This window comes from Corvus moneduloides, chromosome Z (genome assembly GCF_009650955.1).
Source record: "Corvus moneduloides isolate bCorMon1 chromosome Z, bCorMon1.pri, whole genome shotgun sequence".
In the NCBI taxonomy this organism is placed as follows: Eukaryota; Metazoa; Chordata; class Aves; order Passeriformes; family Corvidae; genus Corvus; species Corvus moneduloides.
Genome location: NC_045511.1, coordinates 26,241,280 through 26,265,424, shown reverse-complemented (window position 1 = coordinate 26,265,424; position 24,145 = coordinate 26,241,280). Strand labels below are relative to the sequence as shown.

General features: G+C 50.6%; 1 protein-coding gene across 1 annotated transcript; it reads left to right on the top strand.

Annotated features, from left to right (window-relative positions):
* Positions 1-2,905: 2,905 nt before the first annotated feature.
* On the top strand, positions 2,906-14,989 carry LOC116438108 (serine/threonine-protein kinase PAK 3-like). The gene is made up of 13 exons (XM_032096746.1): positions 2,906-3,148; positions 3,954-4,088; positions 4,366-4,710; positions 5,135-5,302; positions 5,627-5,798; positions 6,131-6,194; positions 6,887-6,935; positions 7,717-7,829; positions 8,503-8,620; positions 9,438-9,537; positions 9,981-10,177; positions 13,320-13,457; positions 14,811-14,989. Exons 1-13 carry the CDS (start codon positions 3,128-3,130, stop codon positions 14,898-14,900), a joined length of 1,710 nt encoding a protein of 569 aa, XP_031952637.1. The 5' UTR covers positions 2,906-3,127; the 3' UTR covers positions 14,901-14,989.
* The last annotated feature ends 9,156 nt before the right edge of the window (positions 14,990-24,145 follow it).

Genomic DNA, 24,145 nt, shown 5'->3' with positions numbered 1-24,145 from the left:
CGGGGCAGTGACCGTCCCCCTGTGCTGGGCACCGGTGAGGCCGCAGCTCGAGTGCTGGGTCCGGTTCTGGGCCCCTGTGAAGAAGCAAGGACCTTGAGGGGCTGCAGCGTGTGCAGAGAAGGGCAAGGGAGCTGGGGAAGGGTGTGGAGCCCAAGTCCCATGAGGAGGTGCTGAGGCAGCTTTAGGCTGGAGAAAGGGAGGCTCCTGAGGGACCTTGAACCAGACTTCCCTAAATGCCTACATGACAGTGCTCGCCACAAGTGCCGTTGCATCCCGTGCCAAGCATCCCCTCCCTGCACCCAAGGGCTTTAGACAGTGCAGCAGGTGACACTTTTGTCTTTTGGTCTCTTGGTTTGTGTGTTTGCTAGGAGGAGAAGCCCTGTTTATTTTCTCTTTCTCCAGCAAGCAAAGGTGCTTTTGCTCAACCTTTCCTGCCCTTTTCCAGCACTGGGAGAGATTCTGATCCAGTTTTAGTTCTCCATGTCTGCAGCAGCAGTAGCAAAGGCATCGCTGTGGAATACCTGCTTTTGCATTTCAGAGCTGTGGAAGACTAAAAGCCGGGTTTTGCAGAGAGAACGTTGCTTGCTGAGAGTAGCCAGGGTGGAATATCTAGTTCAGAGCAATATGCAGTACTGTTGAATTAGCCCATTTTACTTTAGTTGGAGGCACTTGGAATGCCATTGCTATCCAAGGTTATGATTGCTCCTTAGTAGAGCTGGTTGTAGAGCTGAAGAGAGATAAGGTTAGAAATGATAGGTAACTGCCTGTCCCTCACGCTACAACCTGTCCACAGAGCACAGAACCAACTGCAGGCTCTCCTCTGGCTCCCTCTGCTCCTGGAGAAGAGGCTGAAAAGGAGCAAAATGTCCTGAACTCTCCAGCCGTGGTCAGACGCGAACCTGAACGTCGTGAGCCAGTAAGTGCCAGTTCTGGTTGGTGCTGTCTTTAGAGGAAATCCGAGCTGCAAGTTTCTGAGCGGCCAGCACTTGCTGGTGGTGGCCAAGGATGCTGAGTGCTGGAGTCGTGCCAGGACCTAGGGATTCCCCCCAGCCAGTGAGAGCTGGAACATGGCCTTTGACCTGTCATGTTTAGGCCCCAGCTTGCTGGGATTCCAAGAGGGGCAAACGTGAATCATGAAGGCTCCCCTGTCCCCAGAGGAGGGAGTGGTCAAAGGACACCGCTCTCAGCCTTGCCAGACACGTAGGGGACACGGTGGCCTGGAGAGACGTGTCCCACTCCACAGGCTGGCCAGGTAGCTGCTGGCACAAAAGCTGTTGATGTGAGCACACAAGTCCTTTGGGGTGGTTTGTCGACAGGAGCTTCTTGGGTGGGCCTACCTGGGAGTATTTCAGAGACGCACTGGGGACGGGGAGCTGCTGCTTGAAGTCAGGGACTTTGGTGCCTTTGTTGCCAGGTTGTTCTTTCGCCTCTTCAGGCAGAGCAGTCAGGAGCAGAGCTGACAGGGGCTCTGAGTGCGCCTGTGGTTTTGCTTGTGATAAGCTGCAAAGAGATGGTTGTGTTGTCCATGGACCTGTGTGAGGCCACTCTTCTCCCGTGTGGCAAAAGAAAGAAAGTGCGCAGTTGGGAACCCTTCTTCCGTGGCAGAAGTCAGAGGCTGCCATGTTTCTGCAGCTACTTTCTGTTGTGAAGTCCGCTTTTAAAACTCCATTTGAAAACTGCATTGGAGCTTTGAGCTGGGCCAAAGCTGCAGCGCTACGAGTGCTGACTGGTAGGGCAAAGAACAGGAAGGAGATCTTGAAGTTCTGGCTGCTGTATTTGAAGTCCAATGTGCAACTTTGTGCCTGGGGAGCTGCATGGGAGAAAAGGAGCCAGGGGTGCCGGTCCACAGTAGCTGAACAGGAGCCAGGGGTGCCGGTCCACAGTAGCTGAACGTGAGCCAGCGTGTGCCCAGGTGGCCAGGAAGGCCAAGGGCGTCCTGGCCTGTGTCAGCAATAGTGGGGCAGCAGGAGCGGGGCAGTGACCGTCCCCCTGTGCTGGGCACCGGTGAGGCCGCAGCTCGAGTGCTGGGTCCGGTTCTGGGCCCCTGTGAAGAAGCAAGGCCTTGAGGGGCTGCAGCGTGTGCAGAGAAGGGCAAGGGAGCTGGGGAAGGGTGTGGAGCCCAAGTCCCATGAGGAGGTGCTGAGGCAGCTTTAGGCTGGAGAAAGGGAGGCTCCTGAGGGACCTTGAACCAGACTTCCCTAAATGCCTACATGACAGTGCTCGCCACAAGTGCCGTTGCATCCCGTGCCAAGCATCCCCTCCCTGCACCCAAGGGCTTTAGACAGTGCAGCAGGTGACACTTTTGTCTTTTGGTCTCTTGGTTTGTGTGTTTGCTAGGAGGAGAAGCCCTGTTTATTTTCTCTTTCTCCAGCAAGCAAAGGTGCTTTTGCTCAACCTTTCCTGCCCTTTTCCGGCACTGAACGTGATTGTGCTAGACTTTTAGTTTACAAGGTCGCGGTTCTGGAAGATGCAGTGTTTTTCGTGAGAACACGTAGTTTGGGGCAGGGACGTTGGTGCAGAAGGAGCTGTTCTGGTTGCCGGCCAGCCAGTAGTGCCTTGCATATCATTTTCATGTTATCAGCCCCTGTTCATTTTCTCATCCCAGGGGATCAGAATGTGTTGTATTTCAGATATGGGAACTCAGCAGGAAATCAACGCCCTTGCATTCTGGCTGGTCTTCAGAGATCAGAGGGGCTGGGATGGGCCTCATTTCTGATTGCAGCCCCTTTAACATTGTCAGTCTGGTTGAGTCCAAGAGAAGAACTTGCCCCAGTACAGATGCACAAAGAGTGCAGTTCCCAGTGCAGTGCCCTGGGTCTGATCGCATTCCTTAAGGACCTTACTGCTCCCGGTTCTCCAAGAGTGAGGTTTATTGAGGCAACAGGAGAGCAAATTCAGGATTGCCGCTGATCAGGGCACTGCCTACCGAGTGTTGTTGTGTGTAGTGATGGAAAGCACAGGAAAAGTGAGATGATAACAGTGAGATAGATCTATCTATCTATCTGTCTATCTAAATGAAACTCCCTGGCTCTGCTCCAAGGCAGTTGGAGGTGCAAACTCACCTAAAGACATCCTTTCAGGAGAGGAGGAGAGACATGTTCCATCGATCGATCCCGAGCAGGCAGAGATGTTTCCCCCTCCAGAGATGGTTGTTTCTTCCCCTCAGAGGTGTTTTCCTCCCCCTGTTTATCCTTTAAAGTTTGGTCTGTCCTATGGGTGTGGAACAATCCCAGCCTCTTGTTGGGGTTTGGTGACTCTGGTCAAACATGCATTACAAGACACATGGTTTCCTTCATTGGCATCCTGAAGGGTGTCTAAGTTAATTTGTTAATAGGGCCTTATGAGGGTCTCTGTTACTGCCGGTCAGAATTCTCAGTTGACAAAAAAGGGAGGACAATAAACACCTTGGTCCTCCTCCATATACTGAGGTGGCCATAGAGGCCCTCTGACCTCCATTGGAGGGTCTTTGTGCGCATCCTCATCTCCTGAATAATCCAGGATCTGTAACAAGAGTGTAGATGTCAGAAAGGCAGGAATGGCAGTGCAGGCCTGAAGAGAACATGAACTCCAGAAGTGTCTCTCACAAGGAGCAAGCTCACACAGGAAGCCACCTGCAGAGCCAGGGTGGGGCTGTGGGACAGGGCTGGGTGTCAGTCACTTCTAAAAAACAAACAGGACACGGCAGAAGAGGAGCGAGGTCCTCAGCAGAGCCTTGAGAAATGCCCCACGTTCCCTGTCAGATGCCTAAGAGTCTGTTGGAGCTTCAGTCCCAGATGGACCCTGACTGTACTGCCAGTGTCACTTTGGAATCTGTGCCTCCCCATGGGCAGAGAAGGACCCAGGAGAGCAGCAGCACATTGCTTTGGGAATGTGTGAGCCCATCAGTCTTTGAGTCCTGCCCCACAAATGTTTTATGGGAAGTTGAAACCCATCTTCTCTTGCTTTCTGTGCAGCTCCTTCTAGAGAAAGAGCATGAGCAGATTGCTCTATCAGAGTTGCCATGCCAGACTTGGGGAGAGCTGTTCCCAGCCCGAGAGCAGCTGGAGCAGCTCAGGCAGCAGGTGGAAGAGCCACAAGAGAATGGCCAGGTGAGCCTGACTAGCCAGGTGAGAGAGTGAAGGGCAGGAACGGGGACATAAAACGGAGCTCTTGGGACTGAGGAGGCCAGGAGTCCCACAGGCACTGAAAGCACAGAGCCTTGTCATCTGCAGAGACCAGCTCTGGGACGGGAGGGTTCCAATGGAAGCAGAGCTGGGTAGGGAAGCAGAAGGGAGTGGCTGAATGAATGTGATTTTGAGGCCAAAAGAGGAAAAAGCTGAGCCTGATGGCAGCTCCCAGTCACTTGCTCTCCATTTGTGTGTACAGAACATCAAGGCAGAGCCACAAGCAGAGCTGCCCGAAGCCCAGAGTGACATCAAGGCAGCGAAGAGGAGGAACAAGGAAGACATCAGAAGCATCCAAGAGGAGAAGAATCTCCATCAGCACAGGAGCGATCTACAAGACCAGGTGAGTGTAAGAGCGGAAGCCACTCCACTCATGAAATATCCTCTCTCTTGTTTTTTACAGAACTTCAACAAACAGCTGCAGGCAGAGCTGCAGGCAACTGAGACTAGGTTAAGAGCAAGGGAGAAGAGACTGGATGGAAAAACAAAAGTAGCCCGAGAGAAACTGGATGTCCTCCTTCAGGAGCAAGAGGCTCTAGAAAAGCAAGTGAGTGAAGCAGAGATAGCCGCTGCAGTCACCAAACTGGTGGTTTCTGCCCTTCCTACCTTTCCTCTGCAGAGCAGCAGGCGGGCTGGGTGATGTCTCTGAGTGCCATCCTGCTGTGGTCTCTATCACAGCCACTCTGAAGGACACGTCCTGGGCTGCTGAATCTCAGCTGCTGCCCTGGACAGTGCGACTAGTCCTTTGGCCTGTTGGCCAGCAGTCATCCAAATGGATTCCTGCTGGCCTGTTCCTGCTCTCCTTGTTTCTTGAGGTGTTTTTGCAGGTCAACTTGGTGACCCTGATGGATCTTGAAACAAGCTGTCTGTATCACTTGTGAACCTGTTCTTTCCCTTCCCTCACAGTCTGTGACCCATGGCTGACAGGGATAAGCTGTAGTGTCTGACTGCTTTGTTCTGTTTGACTTGAGGTGGAAGTGTTGACATCTCACCTGGCAGCCTGCAAAGACTTCCAGCAAGTGATTGGCCACAAAGAGCCCCAAGGCTGGTGTGGGGCACAGGAACTGTCCCAGCCAGACCTGCTGCAGCTTGAGCCCGTCCTGAAGATGGCTGAGGAAATGAGGACTCAATGGGAGGAGGTAGAACATTAGAACAAGGAGGTGCAAGTGTGTCCATAGCCCTTGGAGGGGGAAAAGAGTGCTTGGGAGGAAGTGGAATAGTCATTGCGGCAGTCATCCTTCAGAAAATCCATGAAAATGGAACATGAATCTGGCCATGAACTCAAGTAAAATCAGCCTTTGGTTTTGACCCATCTGGTTTGAGAAGTGGACATCCAAAAAAATCCATTTTAAGAGCCCTGCATGTGGCTGACAGCATCTTCCTATGGGCTTGCATTTGAAATGTGATCCCAGGGCCATCTCTGCCAGCCACACTTTCTGACACAAACTCATTTCTTGTCTCAGATCTACACAGGCTCTCTCATGGAACCTGCTCCAGCAGCAGCAGCAGCATTGTCTAAAGGAGCCTTTGCACCCCAGCCTGAGAAGTGGAGCCTGGGCAGTTTGCTCAGCTCCAACACTGACACAGCTTCTTCCCGTCAACAGGAGATGGAGGATGACTCCCTGGAGCTACTGAGTACGTCTTGTGTATTTCTTGTGTGAGGGACAGTGTATTGTGTGCATGTGTCAGCATAGCTGTGCCAAATGTTCCTCCGCAGTTTGGTGTCACAGGGACATTTAGGACTCCTCACAGGAACTGCTGCAGAAAATCAGTCTCCGTGCCAGCAACGTGTTCTGCAGAGCTGCCTGGCTTGTTGCTGTTGCTGTTGTGGTTCTTGTCGCTGTTGTTGTTGTTACCCAGATGACCACAAAAGGCTCAGAGCCCCAGACAGTGGGGCTGCCTTTTGTATCTCCTGGAAGGTGGCATCTCTGCTTTAAAGTGAGCATCTTGCACTTTGTTTCCCTCAGGGAAAATGGTGAGCATGGAAAATCCGGTGATGAAATACACTGAACTGGAAAATATCGGCAGCGGGTGAGTCCAACCGCAGTTCCTTCTACAAAACCATGGGCCGGGTGTTCTGCTGGTGGAATATCTACCAAGTGTGAAGTCAGGCAAGCTGCAAACATGTTCAGACACTGGGGTTAGATTGGCCCATCCCTCAGTGCTGGTCAGAATTTGTAAGTGTGGTCAGAAGGCATTGTCAGAGACATCTCCATGCTGCCACGGTCTTGCCTGCAGCAAGGAACAGGAGCTGGAAGATCTCCTGTCTCTCAAGTGTGGGACAGCTGTGTGTTAATTTCCTTAGCATTTTTGTATGTCTCAAAATCATATGGCCACACTAATGAAAGGAGAAGAATCTTGCTTGCCTGAAAGAGCAGCCTACCCCCTGGTAGCTGTCAGATAACAGTTCTCAGGAACAGTTCTTTCCAAGAGTTTGCTGAAGGAAATACTCGGTGCTCAGGATTAGAACCGCACAGTTTAGAAACTGAAACTCAAGATGAAAGAATAAGCTCTCTTTTTGAGCTGAGGCACTAAAGCCCAAAGCTTCAGGAACAGGCCCAGTGCCCATGCACTTGAGAGGAAAATGCATCATGTGCCCTCTGGCAGACCCCTCATGCCTCCTGCAGGTTTTAGGCACTTACAGCAGAGATCTCCTGTCCGGGCTGGCTTTCACTCCAAGATCTAAATGGCTTCTCCTTTCTTTGCTGCTGTTTTGTTTCTAGGGGTTTCGGAAGTGTTTGTAGAGCATTCGACAATGCCACAGGAGGAGAGGTAAATGTCAACAGTCCCTGCAGATTCTGCAGCTCTTGAGGGCTTTCCCCTCTGGTGTGAGTTGTGGCTGGAGCTTTGGGTCACCGGGAGAGCTGTGCTGCAAAGGCACAAGAAGCACAGACTGGTGCCAGCCTGCAAAATACATTTGGGACAGTCTTTGTCCTTCTCAGCTGCCAGAAGGAAGGCAAGGAGAGCAGTGGTTCCTTTTGGAGAAGGAAGTGCTCACTCGCTCTCAGTGGCTAGAACAGAGGTGGTGCCTTAGAGCATCTCACTGCTTTTTTGTGGCTACAGCTTCAGAGTCCTGAATTCTCATTTCTGGCTGCCAGCAAATACATCTGAATCTTACTGGTAGCTCCTTAGCAACCTGCAGTGCTGCACTTGGGAACTGCACGTAGGGAGGGATCTGCAAGACGTCCCTAAAAGCCCTAAGCCCTGCTTATAGCCCAGGATGTAGCCATAGAGTAGCAAGGCTTGGATTACTTCTCTGGATCCCAGGCAGAGCAGCAGAGAGTGTGGGCAGAGCTTTGTGGGTGGTAGCTGAGACACCATTGATACCAAGTGGACAAGGCAAAACGTCAGTGGCCATGTGTCCTGTTTCTGGCCCCAAGGGAGCGGAGACATGGGCTGTTGGAATGTCAGTTCCTAATTACTCCAGTGTCTAATCACAAGGCACTTTGGCACAGCTTGGCTGTGTCATTCCAAAATCACTCGCTCCATGTGCATTGTGGTCTCGTGCCACCAACTTCTCAGGTACTGATTGTCATTGTCATTGTCATTTTAGGTGGCCATAAAGAAAATTAATCTCCAAGGACTGACCAGCAAGGAACTAACTGTCAATGAACTCATGGTCATGAAGATGAATAGGAATCCCAACCTGGTCAACTATTTAGACAGGTGAGTGGTCGTGGTCTTATCCCATGAATGTTTGTTTACCTACTGCAAGCATGAGAGGTCAAAAGCCCACTTTGGTCTGTGGCAGAAAATAGAGCCATTAATTACTGATCAATTATTATTTCTCTCCTCATCTCCAATGGATGGGAAGAGAGTGCATTTTGTCTGCATTAGTCTTCCCTGGCACACATAGTTTGAAAATTCTTCAAAAGCCTGGACCAGCGCTATCTTACTAAGTCAATACCCTCCAAGTTCACTGCCACCACGTTGTCTTGGGGCTTGATTTTTCTCAAGAGTCTTAAATGCTGATGAACCATCCGAGAGAGGATTTCCCTTGGATTGCTGCCCCTCTTTTCCATTGCTGTGCATGCCAGGAAGACTAGGTGCTTTTTTTCCATAAAAAACACACAGCTGTGTGTGACAGCTTTTTATCCGGGCTGTTAGTAAACTGCGTTTTTCACTTGCTGGCCATCTAAGACATCTCCTTTTTCACAGCTGTGCCTTTCTCCTTGACACAGCACAGACTGCAATCACTGCACAGCCTAGAGGGAACGTCTATTCCTTTGAGTCTGTCCTCGTTTCAAAGGGACCTGGAAACAAGAATCAATCGTTGTCTGTTCCAAACAGTAGCGTAGCCATGCACGTTCGTTTCCATAGCCTGGTTTCCTTCTTTCAGCTACCTTGTGGACGATGAACTCTGGCTGGTGATGGAGTACATGGATGGAGGCAGTCTGCGCGATGTCATCAGCAAGACCTACCTGTCTGAAGATGAGATGGCCGCCGTCAGTCGGGAGGTCAGGGATCCCACCTGTGCTTCCGAGGGCTTGGGCAGGATTGTCTGGGAAACAGGGGCTGAGAACTGGAGTGGTTCCATGTGCCAAACTTTGCTTCTGTGTGGCTGCTATGCTATGGGGAAGCAGGTGAACTGTGTGGCAGTGTGCCTGCACTCACTGTACTCTGTTCTTGTACTCTTATCTCCTGCTGTTGCATTCTCACTCTGTCTCTTGTATTTGTATTTACTGTTCTCCACCTTGCCTCTCTGAATATTTGCCTGGAGCCTGTCTGCACTGCATTCCTTGCCTGTAAAAGCAAAGGTGCTGGTGGCAGAATTTGAAACTAATGATAAAAGGGACTCATTTCTCAGAGTCCTCAGCTGAAAAGGATAGTAGTGCACCCAAAATGCTGTTTGCTTCTGAAAGGTGACTCATGTGATACTTCCAAGTCTGTGCTGAGGCCAGCAATAAAACCTTTGCCATGCAGCCTCCCACCCAAAAGTGACCCACTTCACAGCAAAGGGAGGGACTCTTTCTTTCTTGGCAACCCCTTGTTTGTCCTCTGGATGAAGAAAGCACATCCACTGCAGCAGCAGTCATTCTGGCTGGTTTGCAGAGGACAGTCTAGAACAGCAATTCCCGTTGGCTCTCTCAAAAGCTGATGTGCCTTCCCTTAGAAAGGTAGTGTTGGAGCAGCAAGCTCTTCCTCTCAATGGCACTGTGTTCTGCCATTACACTCTATTCCCCTGGAAAGGGAATATTTTAGAGCTGTTTCCTTTCTTGTGTGCTCAAATCACACCACTAATTTTTATCCTCCTGTCTCTGTTTTCTCTCTCAGTGCCTGCAAGGACTGGATTTTCTTCACTCAAACCATGTCATCCATCGAGATGTGAAGAGCTGCAACATCCTTCTCAGAACTGACGGCTCTGTCAAGCTGGGTTGGTATATTCTTGGCCAGGCACAGCGTTCCGGGGATGTGGGGTTTGGGGCTGCTTTTGAGTGACTGCCAGTTCCCCCAAAGTGGTGCTGGTGGCAGTGCAGGGACCCCTGCAGCGAGCTGAAGGCACAGTTGCAACGTGCACAGAGGTATGGCGAGGAAAAAGCAGTCCAGAGTGGCACTGGTTTGGGTCTGTGTGTGTCCCTTCCAGAGGGAGGGAGCTACAATCTAAAGGTTCCAGGGAATAAAAGCCACTTCTGGGGGCAGCATTAAAAGATGTGGGGATTTTTGGAAGCAGCCACTTCCATATTTCCTTGGCTAAAGTCCTGAGGAAACAGAGCAGGGACGGATTTCCAGGAGATTCAACAGCGCATTCGCAGACTTACAGTGGGGAGTTCTTTTGCTTGGTTTCCTAATTGTACAGAATTTTTTTGTTCTCCTCAGCTGATTTTGGCCTCTCTGCTCAGCTCACCGCTGAGGAGAATCAAAGGAGCTCAGTGGTCGGGACGTCTTGGTGGATGGCGCCTGAGGTTGTGACAGGTCAACCATATGGCCCCAAAGTGGACATATGGTCTCTTGGAATTGTGGGAATCGAAATGGTGGAACGACAAGTTCCTCACTGGAATGAAAGTCCTATCTCGGTAAGGAGCAAATACTCACTGATCCCTCTGCCTTTTTCACCTATCCTGTGTTCTGTCCTCCATCAGACAAAATCCCATTGCCAGCTGCTGGCACTGCTTCCACCAAGGTCCCCTTCTAAAAATGGCCCTGCAGCACATCAGCATCTGCTGTAGTTTTGGTTGCATCAGAAGGGAAGTTTCATGTAGCCAGTTCAGAAACCTGCCATTTTGGCCTTCAGCCATGCCTGACATTTCTCATGTGCTTTTTGAACACTCTTGGAGCTCCGTCTCTGAAGGACAAGAATTTTTCAGTGGGGAGGTTAGACGTGTGCTAAATACCCTTTGAAATGGAGGTAGGACCTTCCCAGTTTCAATTCTATAGAAAAAGTAGGAGAAAAGAAAAAAGAAAAAAAGAAAAAAGAAAGAAAGAAAAAGGGAAAAAGGGAAAAAGAAAAAGGGAAAATGAAGAAAAGAAAAAGAGGAAAAAAACAACCTCCAAAGAAATCTCCAAGCAGTTACACTTTCTTTTTCCTTTTTTAACCAGAGCACATCAATTTTCCTCCAAACTGTAGCATCTTATCCAAATCCTGTGGGTCTTTGAAAGTTTCAGCCTATCAAACCATCTGTACATTGTTCTGTCATGTGTCTGGGTGGCCTGGATAAGTTCAGCATGTTTTTTTCTCAGACTGCGGTTAGAATTGTGTGCCGAACCCTTGGTGTTTGTTGGTACGTTAAACAAGTTGAAGAGCTTGCAGCCAGGTGACTGGGGCTGGGATCCAAGGTCTGTGGTTGACCCCGGTGCCTGTTCCTTTCCTGCGGGAGCAGGGACGTCCCTGGGTTGCACAGTTATAATGACAGCGAGGGCTCCAGCTCCCCACTGTGTCCAGTGGCTGAGCTCAGCTGCAGAGGGACAGGATAAAACCCCCTTTGTGACCTCTGGTGGTGTGGGAAAACAAAAGAAAACTGCCGTAATTCTTTTTACTCGGGGGGAGTGCGTTTGCCATTTTAGGCTTAGAAATTTTCCTTTAGGCTTAGAAATTTTCCTCTGGGAGAAGAGGAAAGTAACAAAGTCTCTTTGGTCACCATCTATTTCAGTGCCACTAGCGTAGAGTTATTATTATTCTGGTGGGTGTTTTTATGATGACTCCTAGGCCTCTTTCCATTGTTATTTTAGATGGATTCTGCAGGCTGAGGTCTGAATAGCTCCAAGTCTGTGTCTTATGTTTCCAAATACCATCTTTCAAAAGCAGAATGAGCTCTCTCCCTCTGGCTTGTCAGCATGTTAGACCTTGGTTCCACATGAACCACTTGGGTAATGCTCACCCGATGTCTTGCCAAATTACACTGTAATTCCTTGGCCTGAGGAATATCAGGGTGACCTGCTAAGCTCCATGAACACTGCCAGCTGCATTGAAGTGAGCATCCTTGGCTTTGCTGAAGAAACTGGAGTTCAGCTTAGGTTAGATGCTCTTGAGGAGAAAGGCTGGAATCTTCAAGTGTTTCCAGAGGCCTGTGTGCCCAGAGGGACTGAGTTCTGGGGAGCAGCTGGATCTTACTGCACATCATGGAAGGGGAACCCCAGACAACTCAAGCCTTACCACAGGCAAACGCTCCCCAGCTCTTCTCAGACAACACTTTGCTCTAGGTTCCCAGTTGTTTTCGCTTGTCTGTCTGTGAAGATGTCCTATAAAACCTGAAGCAAGCGTCTCCTTATCTTTCCAGAAAAGAAGGGAAGAAATCAAACCCAACAAAGTTTCTAAAACAGTGGTTTTCTGGAGAACACTGCACTCCCTGTACGGTTTCTTGTCACTTGCCTAAAACCTGGGCATGAGGGTATAAAGGCCACATAGTCTCTTCTGCTTCCTGTGCAGTGTTGCTGTGTTCTAACCGCTGGACTCTGCCTAGCAGGCTGCTGTGGCCTGAAAGCTCAGCGAGGGTTTCCTAGGGCCATGCGATTAATCGCATCCCCGAGTCCAATTCGGACAGCCCTACGATCTGGCTCCGGCAGCCGGCAGCGTTACAATGCAGTGGTGGTAAAGAAGGTAGAGAAGGGTCTCTCATGAGGGCTTGAGATGACTTTAATCGCATCTTGCCCCCACGATGTTCAGAGGTGCAGAGACAGCGTGGTCTGAGTGCAGGATGATTTTGTCAGGGGCCCAGGGGCGGTCCCTGGGCGGGGTTGGGGTACAGAAGCAAATAGGGAGAAACCGAGGGAGTGGCCAAGGCCAGGGAGGGAAGAAGGGGAGCATGTGAAATAGGAGAAGCGATGGATTAACAGATCCCCACACTGCTGAAACACTTAGTGACCATATTTCTGTCATAGCCCAAGCCACGTTCTCTATGTGACCAAGCTGGAGCCTGGTGACATGGAGAGCCTGCCAAAACCTCCCATTTCTTACCTGGCACTTTCTGGGATGGGCACATCATTAATGCATTGACTTGAGTATCCAGAGGAGCAGAGGGTTACCATAGGGATGGCATTTCTCCTTCTGCTGATTTGACCATGAAAAGTTTTTCATTTGCCACATCAGAGAAGCTGGAACTTGCAGACTGCTGCGAGACAGAGCTGCAGGTGGCTCCTGTGTGCCCAAACAGGCATTTTCATCCCAATACATTTCTGCATGCATCTTAATGTGTCTGTGTTCAACACGAGTTTCCAAATGTTTGTTTCCTTACCTGAGGAAAATCTGATGGATTTCCTTTCTTTTCTTCCAATTACCATTGTTTTCAAGAACAGGATAAAAAGCTTGATGAGTTTTGTTTAATGGAAGCTGTGCTTAAGGGACCAACAAGCACTGCAGAAATCCTTTTCATGTAATAATCCTTAGAGATAGTATAGATAGTTAGTATAGCAAAGTCCCTCTTCCAAACTGCCTGTCAAGCTGGTGTGAATCCTCAGAGAAGCAAAACGTGCTTCTGCTGACGTAGTTGCCCCTAACTAGGTCAGCCAATCAAATCAGCTGCCAAGGCAGGATCTGCTGACTGTTAGAAAAGCTGCAGCTGCTTTGGGGTTTGGGTTTTTTGTTGGTATAGGAAAGCCATCTCTGCTTCTCTGCCAGGGCACAAACTGCCACTGCACAGTGGAGCTTAAGTAATGGGCTCTGGGAGAGTATTTACAGATGTGAAAGAAGCAGGTGGAGCCTCATGTTTCCTTTTTCTCCAGGCTGAACTCCTGTTAGCCACAGGAGGGACCCCACAGCTGCGGCAGCCCAAGCTATTCTCGGCTTCGCTGCGTGACTTCCTGAGCTGCTGCCTGCAGACAAACGAGGAGTGGCGCTGGTCTGCCAAGGAGCTCCTGCAGGTAAAATGCAAAGGGGCTGCAGGTCAAACAGTGTCCGAGGATGGGCTCCTCCTCCACTGAAGTCCAAGGCATCAGATGAGTCCTCCTGACCTCCCTCTTGGTGCTTTTCAAATGACAACAGTGAGGAATCCTAGACTGGGCTGGGCTGGCAGGAACCTGTAAAGGTCATCTGGTCCAAGCACCCTGCAATGAGCAGGGACAACTTTAAAGAGATCAGGTTGCTCAGAGCCCCTTCCCACCTGACCTGGAATGTTTCCAGGGATGGGGCACCTACCAGCTCTCAGGACAATCTGTGCCACTGTTGCACCATGCTCAGAGTAAACAAAGTATTCCTTACACCTAATCTGACTCAATCCCCTTTTTGTTTAAAAATATTACCCCACATCCTATTGTAACTGGCCCTGTTTGAAAAGGTGTCCTCCATTTCCTCAGAAGCCACTTTGAAGATTTGGAAACTTACAATAAAGTCTCAGTGGGGCCTGTTCTTCTCCAGGCTGAATAACCCCAACTCTCTCCACATGTCCTCAGAGGAGAGGTGCTTTGTCCTGATTGTTTCTGCTGCCCTTTTTTGTGATTTGGCGGGGTATTCAGTTCTATCTGATGGCAAATGTATTGAAGTAGAGCAATGCGGGGTACAGATGCTTGAAATGGTGGTGGAGGAACCCAAGGAAACCAGTCCCAGCCCAGTGGTCAGAGATTTGGCTGTGGGAAGGAGGGGCTGGGGGAGGCTCACTGTGAGCCTCTGAGGGGCCCTGGCTTGTGCCCCCTGCCCCACTCTTACAGGTTTCTGCCACCCAAACAGGGAAGCTGAGAGGGACTTGTCACAGCCCCATCTGCTGCCTGGAACGGTCGAGCAGATGGGAACTGGCCCAGGGTTACTGTCAGGCTGAGTGGCAGAGAGGGAGCTGCTGGACTCCCTGCCACTTGGCCGTCCCTGCTGGGAAGGAAGGTGCCATCCAGCACAGGAGGGGCAGGGGATGGAAAGGTAGACACTGCTCTGTCTCCCTGTGGAAATTAGCACAGTGCCGTCTTTCAAAGAGAGGGACCTATGTGAGGCTTTGGAGTTTCCTGAAAGGAAGAAACCCCGGGGACAGAAAGCACCATTTCTAGAGCACTGGCAGGGCAAAAATGCCAGCAAGATGAAGACACCTGGATGAGTGGATGAGTGGGATTCTGGGCCAGGTTTGCCTGTGATGGCAAGGTCCTGCACATGAAGATGGAGGTGCAGATGGTCCCATCAGTCCTCGTTCAGCATCTTTCTAGGGACCTGAGGAATCCTGATTGAGCCTGTGAAGCCCTGAGCTTGGAAAATCATGGCTCTTTTTTCTTTGTTGTTTTTTTTCCTTTGGGCAGCATCAATTTATAACATCAGTCAAGTCTGTGTCCAGCCTGGTGCCACTGATTATTTCAGTGAAGAAGAGGAAGGAGGAGGAAAGACTGTGACAATCACGTCAGAACCATTTATTCCAAAACCAGCCTGGATTCAGATTGTAGAGTGGTATTCTGAATAAATAAAGTTTCTGAAACCCCAACTCATCTGTAAGATTCCTTTCTTTCTCACCCTGTGATTAAGCTCAACTTTTCCTTCTGAATTGTCAGTTGTTCCTTAAAGGTGGAAAGTGACACTTATGGCTTCTTTGGTGTGGTTTGTAAGTGGGGCAGGCTCTTCTTCATTCATCCTCTCCAGACCACACTGCCTTTGGAATACTGGCCGGTTTTTGTCCAGCCATTGTGCTTGTAGTTGAGGCAGGAAGGGCAATGGCATTTGCAGGCAAAACCAGAGGAGGAGTGCTGCAGCCAAGACATCCTGTGCAGATGCAGGCGTTCAGCTGTGACTCGAGAGCATTGGGGTTCCTGCCACTTGGATTTGGATCCCTAGGTGCAATCTCTTTGGCTCGGGGAGAGTCTTGCTCAGCTGAGAAAGCAGAAAGGTCAGCGAGGGTGCTCTGAAAGGTCTCGTCTGATGCAGAGCTGTCGGCGACCGTGAGGTGAGAGCGGCCCGGCCTTGCCCAGGCCGGAGCCCCAGCAGAGCCCTGGCAGAGCCCAGAGCAGCCTGAGGCTCGGCAGAGGCAGGCTGGCAGGAGGCCCCTGTAGCTGCAAGAGGCAGCAGCCTGGCACTGGGTGCCTCTTCCGGGGAGCGGGCACATCCTCCCATCTCAGAGCCAAAGCGGCAGCTGGCTGCCCCCGAGGCAAGCGTAGCCGTGCTGGGCACAGCGCAGACTGGTGCCACTGGCCGTCTGGAGGTGGCACAGGAGGAGAGAAAGGCAAAAGGCAGCCGAGGGCTGGTGCCCCGGCTGAGGATTGCTACTCTTCTGCCGGCTGCCCTGTAACTCCTGGGAAAGGTTAGCAGTGTGTGCAGCAGCCCTGGGCACAGCGGGAGGGAGCCGGGCTGCTCCGCAGGCTCGAGCACAGGGCAGCGTCCTTCAGGCACGGCAGTTCTGCCAGGGGCACCGAGGCCAACGGGAGGCAGCGACAGCTCGTCAGGTCAGATCTGCAGGAGCCAGTGCCTCACACAGCTCTGGGAGGAAGCGCCTGCAATCCCGGAGTTCTGCACTGAGTCAGAGCAAAGGTGTGAAATGCAGAGCGCTCTGCAGAAATATTCGGGGCCACCAGGCCAGCCTGCTTTGTGCTCTCCGGTGCACGGCAAGCACGGCACCATGCAGCTCTGAGTTGCTGGCAGAGAGGGAATTGGGGATGTTCCCGAGGCTTGTGCTTGAGTAGTGCGCTGATTTAGAAAGGAGCAGAATAAATTTAATTGGCAATCTATGTTTTCTTTATTCCTGTCTGAAAGACAGACGCATCGTGTCTTCATTTAGCAAAAACACAGCCTTTTTTTACTGTATTTTAGGACAACAACTTAGGCAAGACCTTCAAAACAGCAACTGAAGCAACTCCCATGCAGTGAGCAAAAAAATCCAACCCCCCCCACATCTTTCTGCTGTAGATCTTGATGTTTTGGTCCTGCAAAGGTCTTGCAAAGGGCTAAGCAGCCTTTAAGGTGTGAAGAGCCTTCTTGTCTTGCCAGCAGGCATGAAGGTTGCTTGGGCTGTTCTGGAATCAGGCCATGAGCTTGTTTGCCTTTGACTTCTCGTTTTGTTGCAGCCCCTCTGTGGCAAATGTCCATAACCCTGTGAGCTTACCGAGCCTTGCTCACTCTGTCCGTCTGTACTGGTTTTGCTCAGCCTGGTTTTTGGTAGCAGGAGGGCCACAGAGGTGGCTCCTGGTAGAAGCTCCTGGAAGTTTCCACCATGTTCAGCAGAGCCAATCTCTGATGGCTCTGAAAGATAGACATGCTGCTGGCCAAAACTGGGCCAATGACAGAGGTGGGTAAAACCTCTGTGATAACATCTTTAAGAAGAAAATCAAAGTCACGGGGTTTTTGCTTCTAGTAAGAGAAGAGAATGAAGTGAGAAAATGTGAGGAAAAACAACATGGCAACACCAGGGTCAGTGAAGAAGGAGGGGCAGGAGGTGCTCCAGGAGCCAGAGCCGAGGTTCCTCTGCAGGCCGTGGTGCAGACCATGGTGAAGCAGCTGTGCCCCTGCAGCCCACGGGTCCATGGAGGATGTAGAGATCCACCCACAGCCCGTGGGGGAGGTGCCCACGCTGGAGCAGGTGGATGCCTGGAGGGGGCTGTGATCCAGCGGGAGACGCGGTGCAGAGAGGGGCCCTGGCTTCCAGGCTGGAGCAGCCTGTCCTTGGAGGACTGCACCCTGTGGAAGAGTGACCCACGCTACAGCAGTTTTGGGAGGACTGCTGCTCATGAGAGTGGACCCACGTCAGAGAGGTTCGTGGAGAACTGTCTCCCATGGGAGAGACCTCACGGCCTCACAGGGGAAGGACTCCTCTCCCGGAGAAGTAGAAGAAAATCGTGGTGATGAACTGACCAAACCCCCATGCCCTGTCTCCCTGCGCTGTCAGTGGGAAGGAGGGAGGGGCTGAGGTGTTTTAAGGGCTTATTTTACTTCTCATTATCTTCCTCTGATTCTGTTACCAATAAATTCACTTTGTAACTTTAAGTTAAGCCTGTTTTGCCCTTGAAGTGTTTCTCCTGGTCCTTATCTCACTCATGAAGAGTTCATTCCTTTTTTTTCCTTCCACAAGGAAAGAAAGGGCTTCTGCATTCTGTGGCTGGGAGAGCGGGAGCCGAGAAAGCACCCTGCTTGCTTGTTCAGCCATTTTTTGGGCTTTTTCCCTCCAGAGAGTTGAACTTTGTTTTTCCAGGAATTTCGGATTTTTTCCCTTTTTCTGATGGACTGCTTCAATATCAGAACACATTGGGAGGACTTTCCACCGAGCACAGAGGGCCTGGTCCTGGGCCAAGTCCCAGCTCCAAGGAAGAGGGAGACCAAAGGGAGGACTCTAACATTTCCCAGGTTTTTCTCTACAGCGAGATTTTATTATTTAGCAGTATTATCCTTTTCCCCTGTGTTTGTTAGATAAATAGTTTTTTCTTTCACTTTCCTTCGAGGAAAAAGTTTCTTTTTTTTCCCAGAACCTGGTGGGAGAGGGGTGGTTTATAACCAGCCTTCTCTCAGAGGATATATTTCTAAATTTGGCCAAACCAGCACAAAATTTAGTGGCAGCTGTGGCAGGGGAGGGTGAGCGAGCGACCCTCATGTGTGCCGGCATCAGGTCAGTGTCAAACCATGACACCATCCCAGTTCCTCTCGCAGAGGCAACAGATGGAAGCCTCTTCTGCTGGAAAGGGAACTTGTTTGCAATGGTGTAGTGATCCCCAAGTCCATACAATACTGCACCAAAGGATTAGACTCTTCACTCTTCAGTGCCTTCTTACTGATCCTGCCTCCCCTCCCCTCCCCTCCCCTCTGCCTGCTTTAAATTGGTATCTGGTTTGGATTATGTTTGGTAACTGCCCGGTACTAAACAGACCCCTTATGCTGTGTTTGTTCTCCTTGCTGCACGGGGTCCCACAGAAGATTACAAACACGACCTTTCGGTCCTTTTAAAACAAAAAGGGGGAACTGTGAATGCTAGCAAGGGCTGGCAGAGGAATTTTCCTGTGAAACTTTTCTTTCTCATGAGACGGCAGTTAGAGAAATCCAGCTTCTCACAGCTTCTCTGTGAAAGCTTTCGTTCTCATGTGAACTGGATGGACAACAGTTTGAGAGAATGTAAACCATTTCTATACCTGCAGGTTGTCATGAGAACCGGGAAAATTATTTTCCTTCTCTAAGAATAATATTTGGAAATGGGTGTCTTACTGCTCAACCTATCACCTTGAGAGATGGTGGGTCAATAGGCCAATCATGTAATTTCTCTTCTGCGAACCATGCTATAAAAGGTATGGGTGATTAAACGAGGTCACTTCGGCCATATCATCTGACCTGGACTTAACGTCGTGATTTTTGCTGTCTCTCTGGGGATAACAGCGACAGGCAGTGACTCAGATCTACTACAGCCTAAAACATAAGGACAAGATCACTGCAGGCAGATTTTACTCAAATGTTGAGATTGAAATAAAACAATGATAAAAGAGCAACCCCAAACTGGAAACAGTAATAATTAAAAGCAAGCAATAAATAGAGATCCTTGATGCACCAACTTCAGGACACAGAAAATCTTTTTAATAATAGTGGCATTTAAGTAAAACCTTATAAAATGAAGGCCTTGTTGCCTGTGTGAAATTATGGCTCAGGCCTGTTACTTTGGCTAGAGAAGGACTGTGAGAAAAGTCCATGAGAAGAAAAACAATCAGCTTTTACTCATGAAAATGTAGTATCAACAGAAGCATGAACGTGAAACAACAGAAGGAGAAAACCAGCAACATATCCGCACCTGTTATTTTTCTGAATGCTTGAATGCTTATGCTATAGGTAGCCAATGGTAGTATATTGCAGTTAATAATAGCCAATGAGTCTATTGTAGTAGTTTAGCAGCCAATGAATATGTAACACGAGTGATAACATACAAAAGGTGTATGAAATAGGCTGCTTTGTTTAATAAACGGCTTTTTGGCCCTTGAAAGAGGCACTGTCTGTGTGTGTTGTGACCGCCCCAACAGTGACAATATATTATTGAATATTTGTACACTGAAGTGACTGACTACACCACTAAATACATTTTTACAGTACTGTAAGAAAAACTCCAGCTTCCATTATTTCATGGAACCTTTTTCTATTTTAAAGTACCACAATGGGCAATCTGTGGCTTTGTCGAGATGGACATAACAGCACACACTTCTTGTAATACAAAGTCATAAGAGTTTTTATTTTCTCTACTGCTATTCTTATACCTCTTCACAGTGGCTGTGGCCTATTGAGATTGGCTGCTTAGCAAACAATGACAAGGCTGTCTAACAAACAATGACCATTCAGGCAGTAAAACAATTAGCTATACAAGCAAAGGTATAGTTGTTACATATGATCTGCAAGTTCTTCCTTGTACACTCTTAACGTCCCATAACAAGAACATCTCCTTGTGTCCAGAACATCTTCTCTCATTGATTATCTTCTTGGCCTTCTCTGTGAGTTTCACTGAAGCTGCAAAACTTCCACCGTAAAATTCTCATGGGTAAGTTCTGACCGATTTCAGGTCTGATTCTGTGAGGCCCCCAGACCAGCTGTCAGCCTCATCAGCAGTCTCCTCTTCAAAACCCTATGCCAGCTATTCATAAACCATTGGGAAAGAAAAGCCCCCAAACAAAACTAAACTAATAATACAAAGGATAGAATTAATTAATCCAAACAACATTTTGGAAAGCCACTACTATTTGTGAACATAAGGTGCTCAACCTCTCAGTATTATTTTCTTCTAGCACATTACTCAAAATGATTCATATTCAGCAACTGCTCCAGCAGCAAATAAACCCACGAGTACATCAGAGATGAATCAAAATACGACAGAACCACCACAGAAAATTTAGCTTTGTTTTCTAGGGACTGCATAGAAAAATGTCGCCAAGTTTTCTTACTTAGAAGCCCAGGTAAAGCCAGGCTCACACTCATGCTATCCAAGAAGTTACCGCCAGGGTGAGCACATCAAGCTCCGACACACAGACACAGACAGACAGACAGACACACACACACACAAACACACACACACACACACACACACACACACACACACACACACACACACACTCTCCCTCTCCTGGATGCGCACACATCCCTTTCACTCGCACTTAGAACCATCTTCCTGCTGAGCTGAGGACAAGGAGCGACCGGAATCCCGCGGGCACTCCAGCTTCACTGCAAGGCATCCGCCAGCCTTGAAGGTACAAAGCGAGCACAGCTCGGAGCTCTTACTGTCCGCAGCGAGCCCCGACGAGCTCCCACATCCCGCAGCCCCTCGCCAGGCACAGCCTGGGCGCAGCCGGGGCCGCTCCGCCTGCGCGGGGCCGCTGCCGGGGCGGTGTCGCGGCTCCTCCGCGGGGCGGAGCTGACCCGGCCCCGGCGGCCCCGGCCCGACCCCGCTGGGCTCCGAGCGCGGCCCCGGCGCGGCCCGGGCGAGGCGGCGGGGGACGGGCTGCGAGGGGCCGGAGGGGGTCCAGGAACGGTCGGACATCCCAGGAGAGGGGAGAGAGACCTGGGAGAGGGAGGAGTGACTGGGAGAGGGGGGAGATGCTGGGAGAGCCCTGGGAGAGCCCGAGAGAAGGGGGAGGGCTTGAAAGAGAGAGAAGGACCCGGGGAGGGGAGGGGAAGGGAGGGGAGGGGCACTGGGATGGTGTCGTGGTTTGACACTGACCTGATGCCGGCGCCCATGAGGGTCGCTCGCTCACCCTCCCCTGCCACGGCTGCCACTAAATTTTGTGCCGGTTTGGCCAAATTTAGAAATATATCCTCTGAGAGAAGAAATATATCCTCTGAGAGAAGGCTGGTTATAAACCACCCCTCTCCCACCAGGTTCTGGGAAAAAAAAGAAACTTTTTCCTCAAAGGAAAGTGAAAGAAAAAACTATTTATCTAACAAACACAGGGGAAAAGGATAATACTGCTAAATAATAAAATCTCTCGCTGTAGAGAAAAACCTGGGAAATGTTAGAGTCCTCCCTTTGGTCTCCCTCTTCCTCGGAGCTGGGACTTGGCCCAGGACCAGGCCCTCTGTGCTCGGTGGAAAGTCCTCCCAATGTGTTCTGATATTGAAGCAGTCCATCAGAAAAAGGGAAAAAATCCAAAATTCCTGGAAAAACAAAGTTCAGCTCTCTGGAGGGAAAAAGCCCAAAAAATGGCTGAACAAGCAAGCAGGGTGCTTTCTCGGCTCCCGCTCTCCCAGCCACAGAATGCAGAAGCTCTTTTTTTTCTTGTGGAAGGAAAAAAAAGGAATGAACTCTTCACGAGTGAGATAAGGACCAGGAGAAACACTTCAAGGGCAAAACAGGCTTAACTTAAAGTTACAAAGTGAATTTATTGGTAACAGAATCAGAGGAAGATAATGAGAAGTAAAATAAGCCCTTAAAACACCTCAGCCCCCCCCAGCCCCTCCCTCCTTCCCACTGACAGCGCAGGGAGACAGGGCATGGGGGTTTGGTCAGTTCATCACCACGATTTTCTTCTACTTCTCCGGGAGAGGAGTCCTTCCCCTGTGAGGCCGTGAGGTCTCTCCCATGGGAGACAGTTCTCCACGAACCTCTCTGACGTGGGTCCACTCTCATGAGCAGCAGTCCTCCCAAAACTGCTGTAGCGTGGGTCACTCTTCCACAGGGTGCAGTCCTCCAAGGACAGGCTGCTCCAGCCTGGAAGCCAGGGCCCCTCTCTGCACCGCGTCTCCCGCTGGATCACAGCCCCCTCCAGGCATCCACCTGCTCCAGCGTGGGCACCTCCCCCACGGGCTGTGGGTGGATCTCTACATCCTCCATGGACCCATGGGCTGCAGGGGCACAGCTGCTTCACCATGGTCTGCACCACGGCCTGCAGAGGAACCTCAGCTCTGGCTCCTGGAGCACCTCCTGCCCCTCCTTCTTCACTGACCCTGGTGTTGCCATGTTGTTTTTCCTCACATTTTCTCACTTCATTCTCTTCTCTTACTAGAAGCAAAAACCCCGTGACTTTGATTTTCTTCTTAAAGATGTTATCACAGAGGTTTTACCCACCTCTGTCATTGGCCCAGTTTTGGCCAGCAGCATGTCTATCTTTCAGAGCCATCAGAGATTGGCTCTGCTGAACATGGTGGAAACTTCCAGGAGCTTCTACCAGGAGCCACCTCTGTGGCCCTCCTGCTACCAAAAACCAGGCTGAGCAAAACCAGTACAGACGGACAGAGTGAGCAAGGCTCGGTAAGCTCACAGGGTTATGGACATTTGCCACAGAGGGGCTGCAACAAAACGAGAAGTCAAAGGCAAACAAGCTCATGGCCTGATTCCAGAACAGCCCAAGCAACCTTCATGCCTGCTGGCAAGACAAGAAGGCTCTTCACACCTTAAAGGCTGCTTAGCCCTTTGCAAGACCTTTGCAGGACCAAAACATCAAGATCTACAGCAGAAAGATGTGGGGGGGGTTGGATTTTTTTGCTCACTGCATGGGAGTTGCTTCAGTTGCTGTTTTGAAGGTCTTGCCTAAGTTGTTGTCCTAAAATACAGTAAAAAAAGGCTGTGTTTTTGCTAAATGAAGACACGATGCGTCTGTCTTTCAGACAGGAATAAAGAAAACATAGATTGCCAATTAAATTTATTCTGCTCCTTTCTAAATCAGCGCACTACTCAAGCACAAGCCTCGGGAACATCCCCAATTCCCTCTCTGCCAGCAACTCAGAGCTGCATGGTGCCGTGCTTGCCGTGCACCGGAGAGCACAAAGCAGGCTGGCCTGGTGGCCCCGAATATTTCTGCAGAGCGCTCTGCATTTCACACCTTTGCTCTGACTCAGTGCAGAACTCCGGGATTGCAGGCGCTTCCTCCCAGAGCTATGTGAGGCACTGGCTCCTGCAGATCTGACCTGACGAGCTGTCGCTGCCTCCCGTTGGCCTCGGTGCCCCTGGCAGAACTGCCGTGCCTGAAGGACGCTGCCCTGTGCTCGAGCCTGCGGAGCAGCCCGGCTCCCTCCCGCTGTGCCCAGGGCTGCTGCACACACTGCTAACCTTTCCCAGGAGTTACAGGGCAGCCGGCAGAAGAGTAGCAATCCTCAGCCGGGGCACCAGCCCTCGGCTGCCTTTTGCCTTTCTCTCCTCCTGTGCCACCTCCAGACGGCCAGTGGCACCAGTCTGCGCTGTGCCCAGCACGGCTACGCTTGCCTCGGGGGCAGCCAGCTGCCGCTTTGGCTCTGAGATGGGAGGATGTGCCCGCTCCCCGGAAGAGGCACCCAGTGCCAGGCTGCTGCCTCTTGCAGCTACAGGGGCCTCCTGCCAGCCTGCCTCTGCCGAGCCTCAGGCTGCTCTGGGCTCTGCCAGGGCTCTGCTGGGGCTCCGGCCTGGGCAAGGCCGGGCCGCTCTCACCTCACGGTCGCCGACAGCTCTGCATCAGACGAGACCTTTCAGAGCACCCTCGCTGACCTTTCTGCTTTCTCAGCTGAGCAAGACTCTCCCCGAGCCAAAGAGATTGCACCTAGGGATCCAAATCCAAGTGGCAGGAACCCCAATGCTCTCGAGTCACAGCTGAACGCCTGCATCTGCACAGGATGTCTTGGCTGCAGCACTCCTCCTCTGGTTTTGCCTGCAAACGCCATTGCCCTTCCTGCCTCAACTACAAGCACAATAGCTGGACAAAAACCGGCCAGTATTCCAAAGGCAGTGTGGTCT